The sequence below is a fragment of the Penaeus monodon genome, chromosome 11, assembly GCF_015228065.2.
Source record: "Penaeus monodon isolate SGIC_2016 chromosome 11, NSTDA_Pmon_1, whole genome shotgun sequence".
Lineage (NCBI taxonomy): Eukaryota > Metazoa > Arthropoda > Malacostraca > Decapoda > Penaeidae > Penaeus > Penaeus monodon.
In genome coordinates, this window is record NC_051396.1 from 26,092,523 (window position 1) to 26,097,522 (window position 5,000).

General features: G+C 33.5%; 1 protein-coding gene across 1 annotated transcript in view; it reads right to left on the reverse strand.

Moving 5' to 3' along the window:
- The window catches only part of LOC119578867 (dynamin-like), a gene marked incomplete in the record, with an annotated part of 96,558 nt that overhangs the window by 49,198 nt on the left and 42,360 nt on the right, over positions 1-5,000 (reverse strand). Inside the window, 2 exon segments of the mRNA XM_037926524.1 lie at positions 3,262-3,419; positions 3,748-4,093. Of these exon segments, the coding sequence (XP_037782452.1) occupies positions 3,262-3,419; positions 3,748-4,093 (504 nt within the window).

Consider the following 5,000-nt stretch of genomic DNA (forward strand, 5'->3'; position numbering starts at 1 on the left):
ATTCAAATACAAGAAAAGAAAGAAATGCAAATAAAATTATAAAATATAAGATGCTGTAGAAATACTGATAAATATTAAGATCATATGTTACAATATTTACACTTATTCTGGCTTTGAAATATCTATTACCTAGTACAAACTGTGTGAATTATATTATTTCTTCAATTCTAATGAAAAATAAGGAAATATCTAAATAAATACCACCAAAGAAACCTAACCTTACAATATTCACACTATGTACAACAAAGAATACTATCCAATGAAACATAGGACCCTGAACACAAACCCACAAGTGGCTAACAAAAATAATACCTTCACAAATAGTTCAGAAAACAAATGATGATAGAAATTTATGTTTCCTGTTAAACTGTTCCCTGTTAAGTACCCCTCTAAAATGTTTCATATAAGCTGCAAAACAAAGATTAGAATGAGTGTTACATCTGACATACAAAACTGCAATATAAGGACTCTCAATGAGCTTGTTCAATTCCATCTAAGATTATGTTAAGCACCTTAACTATTTAACCCCTAAAACTCAGATAACGTGACCATCACATCATGAAAAAATTTGGCTTGAGGGAAAGGTGACATGAACATGTCATTACGGGAAAATTTGGGCTGGGTGAATTTCAGCTGAAGGAAAAGGGCGATGGGAAAGACTCGCCACAAGTGCACAAAGTTCTTAGAGGGTGGTTAAACTCAGTGGGCATCTGTGAGCCATTACTGGAAGAGTGCTGGCTTCAGGGAGGAATCCTATTCCTGCCCATCATGACCAATGGCACAGATTATATTAGAGAAAATTGATTAAGAAAAAAATAAAATTAAGTGGCACAAATAACAAAATGTTATTATCACAGCACTGAGTTATGGACTATGTACAGAGATGATATAGTGTCTGTGCAAGAAAAACAGACTATTACCATCTGGATAAAAAAATCAAATGACAAATATAGACATTGGTAAATGGTAAAAAAGCTAAAAACGCTTATGTGGAAAAAGAGAAAATAACATTGCAAAAGGGAGGCATGGCCTTGCCACCACAAACAAGTGTTTGTGTGCACCCGGACTACAAGCCGCACACCTTTCAGAGTGGCGGCTAAAGTAAGACTAATGCCCATACTTTGGTCCATGTGTGGGCAGTGAAGCATCTGGATTCAAGAGGTTAAGAAAGTAAGAAATTTATTCAAATGATTATTAGTGGCAATAAAGACCAAAAATTTAAGTTAATACCAACTATCAATATTGCAATAGAAATACAACCCTAAATTACTTTAAAACTTATCCAATCTCTACAACAATCCTAGACTCCTTTACTTCATACATATAAGAGAAAAATAAAATATCTATTACAAAAGAAACACCAATTTCAAACTCCTATACAACACAGATGATATTGGGACGCAATAATTGAACCTTCTTAGTAAATAAACATCAACCTTAAATATATCCTAATTTTTCATATCATCTATGCTCATTTAAGCAGCCTTTCCTCTTGATTTTAACACCAACCCTACATCTGATTTTCTCACAAAAAACAGCTCTCTCTTAGCATGCTAACAACTGACAAGTGCTATCTATGAGACATGCATAACAAAGTTATTCAACATCATTTAACTACCTACATAAAAGATAACATACCATATTCTAGAACACTTGTTCTTCTGATACACAATTCTAAGAATAATGCTATGGTACTACTATGGTCTGTAACACAAATATGGAATTCTGGTACTGTTCAACTCCTGCACTTATGTTTTATGCACTGTTACCATGGGACATTCATTTCTTTGTTCCATAAAATTACTGATTGAGGAGTACAAAGAAAACATCTGATGCTCTGCTATGGCCTCTTTAGATTACTATATTTGGTATGTTTAGTCTGTACCAGCTCTGGAAAAGTATACTAGATACTGGTAATCAGAAAAAAAGGGTTTGCAAATTAGATACTACACAACAGCCAAGTACTTGCAAAAAAAATCAAGGGCTTGCAAATTAGAGGCTACAGAACAGACAACAAATCACAATCTTTGCTTAGTATAGAGACCCTTTCTTAGCCATACAGTACACCCAAAATAACATTAGGAAATTTGTAAACTGACCGAGAGAAGGGCCTTGTTTTGTAACCCATTCAGTAAGAAATACTCAAACCAGTTTTTCAGAAGAAAATAAGATGGTCTAAAGTAAAAAGACTTCCTCACTGTTTTGAGTAGCAAGAAACATCAAAAGGATTATTGTATTTCAAACCTATATTATATGTAAAAATACTCTTTAAGGATATCCTCTTATTTTCATCACAGCAGACTTCAAAGCAGCTTATTTCAGTTCAAAATCAGTAATAAGAAATCAGTTTGGTAACTTTCATTATTCTCTCCATTTATTTTGAATTTTCTAATCCAAAGAGATATGCTGTTCCCTTGTGCAAGGCAAGAGTAATAGAAGAGAAGCAGATACATTTAAAAATGCTTTGAAATATTCTAGAATGTTTTTTGTTGTTGTTGTTGATGGAATCTAATTTCTAATTTCTCTCCTCTTTTTCATTTACTTTTATCAGTCTCTTTAGTAAGAACTAAATTCTACAAAACGCCAATATCGTCTTAACATAAGGCTTCACGAATTAGGTGAAATACTCATGTGCTTAAACATTTCCTAAACACATTTGAAATTAACTGAATTAAATAAAAATAAATTCTACATAAAATATGTAAATAAAACACATGCTCACATAAACACAAATAAAACTTCATGGTATTTCTACTTTCTTTTTTTTGTGAGCTCTAAATAAGGGTGACTCATATGACTTGCAAGAGAGTTTAAAAAAACAAAGTAACCACAATTAACATTAAGAAAGAAAGAGAGAAAAAAACAGGAAATACTGTTAATTAAAACATAAAACACTCTGACAAAACTAAATTTCTTTATCACCTTTGAAGCCCATTTTTTTTTTTTATTCTTTTTTTTTTTTCTTTTCTTTTCCATTTTTTTTTGCAACAAGATTAATTAATTTAACCTCCTGAATAAAAACACTTAAATAATAAGCACAGTTTCTTGAATACATCTGTGAAAGGTACCATCCCTAATTTACAAAACTAAATTACTTCAGTGATCATGAAAATATGTATATACATTTATCAAAATACATTATACTGTACAAGTCACAAGAGGTAATTAACTGAAAATGACAAAAGATATCACAACACAGAAAAATCACATATCTAATCCTCTTTTACATAAAAATTGACAGGAAGAAGTTCTTGTACTTACTTGGCAAAACCGATGAAGTCCTCGTGGTTGGTGTTCATGTATGCAAGTTCGCAGTCATTCAGGAGAAGAATGTGCTCCTTGCAAAGCTGTTCACGCTCTCTGATATGTTGTGTTATGATTCGTTCTGTTTCCTCCTGAAGTCTTGGATACCGGGACATCTACGATTACAGATAAGTACATTAACTAACTCCTACATATCTTTTCTCGCATTCTAAGCTGAAGATATTTTTTTTTAGAATCTAGATTTGCTATATTTCTTTGAAAAATTATTCTAGTATCACTTACTAATAACAAAATAAAGTACAGCTACATACTACACTACATATTAAAAAGCTTGAGAATATTCTAATACCTACAACTACAAAATAATAAGCAAGTCATTATTTACTCATCTTTTAGTAAATATTGGTTACATGGTATCTTTGATCCTGAACATAATGAAGATGGAGGAGAGAGAAAGAGAGGGGGGGTGGGGGAAATACGTACCTTATTAGCACAGTTCCTGACCACATTGGTGAGTTCTTGCACAACCAAGTCAACACATTTCAAACTTGGTTCTTTCAGCCTACTTATCTGGGTCTTAACAATGGCATCGAATGCCATATCAGGGGTAAACAGGCCTACTCGAATACCATGAATGTTTCGGATGGCAAAGGCAATCTCTCTTCTAAGTTCTTTCTCGTCGAATTCCATTCGCACAATTTCATACGGGAATCGTTCATGGAAGAGGCGGTTGATTCTGGCACCACCTGAGAGCTCATTGGTGTTTATGGCAGCAGATCCTGATCCTTCAATTGCGCGCTCAAAGTCATTCTGAAGTTGTTGGATCATTCTGAAACAAAAGTTAAAAATCTAGTAAAAAGTACAATACAATTAATATATAGATATAATACATACTATCTAAAACCTTATTATTATTTTTTTTTATCTTCAATAACTTTCAACTTTTCTATGGTCCTATCTGCAGATATTTGCTCATAGCAACAGAAACACCCTATCAGAAAGTTAAGTCAGACCACTGTTGAGAATGGTATGAATTATGACAAGAAATAAAAGGAGTATCATTGAATATTCTGATCATATAACCTCCAATCACTAAAACATTGGATAAATGGTATGTAGTTAAAGTGATTCATTCAATAGTGTTGTGCATATCATAGTATTTGAACAACCTTGGCAATTCATCTGGGAAATACTGTGTATGTTTATTTATTTGTCTGCTGTTTGTTTTAAGAATTAGGTGCATTAAAAATTCCTGTCTGAATAATAGTGCACACCTGCATCATTTTCTTGAGATGGAAAGCATAAATGTGGATAATTATAAAACAATTAATGATGGGTGAGAAACAAAGAGAAAGAGAAAGAGAACAGGAAAGGGAAAGGGGAAAGGAAAATGGGAAAGGGGAAAGGGAAAAGGGAAAGGGGAAAGGAAAATGGGAAAGGGGAAAGGGAAAAGGGAAAGAAAAGAGGGAAGGGAAAGAAAAGAGGGAAGGGAAAGAAAAAAGGAAAGAAAGAAAAGAGGGAAGGGAAAGAAAAGAGGGAAGGGAAAGAAAAAAGGAAAGAAAGAAAAGAGGGAAGGGGAAGAAAAGAGGGAAGGGGAAAGAAAAGGAGGAGAAAAGAGGGAAGGAGAAAAGAGGGAAGGGGAAGAAAAGAGGGAAGGGAAAGAAAAGAGGGAAGGGGAAGAAAAGAGGGAAGGGAAAGAAAAGAGGGAAGGGAAAGAAAAGAGGGAAGGGGAAAGA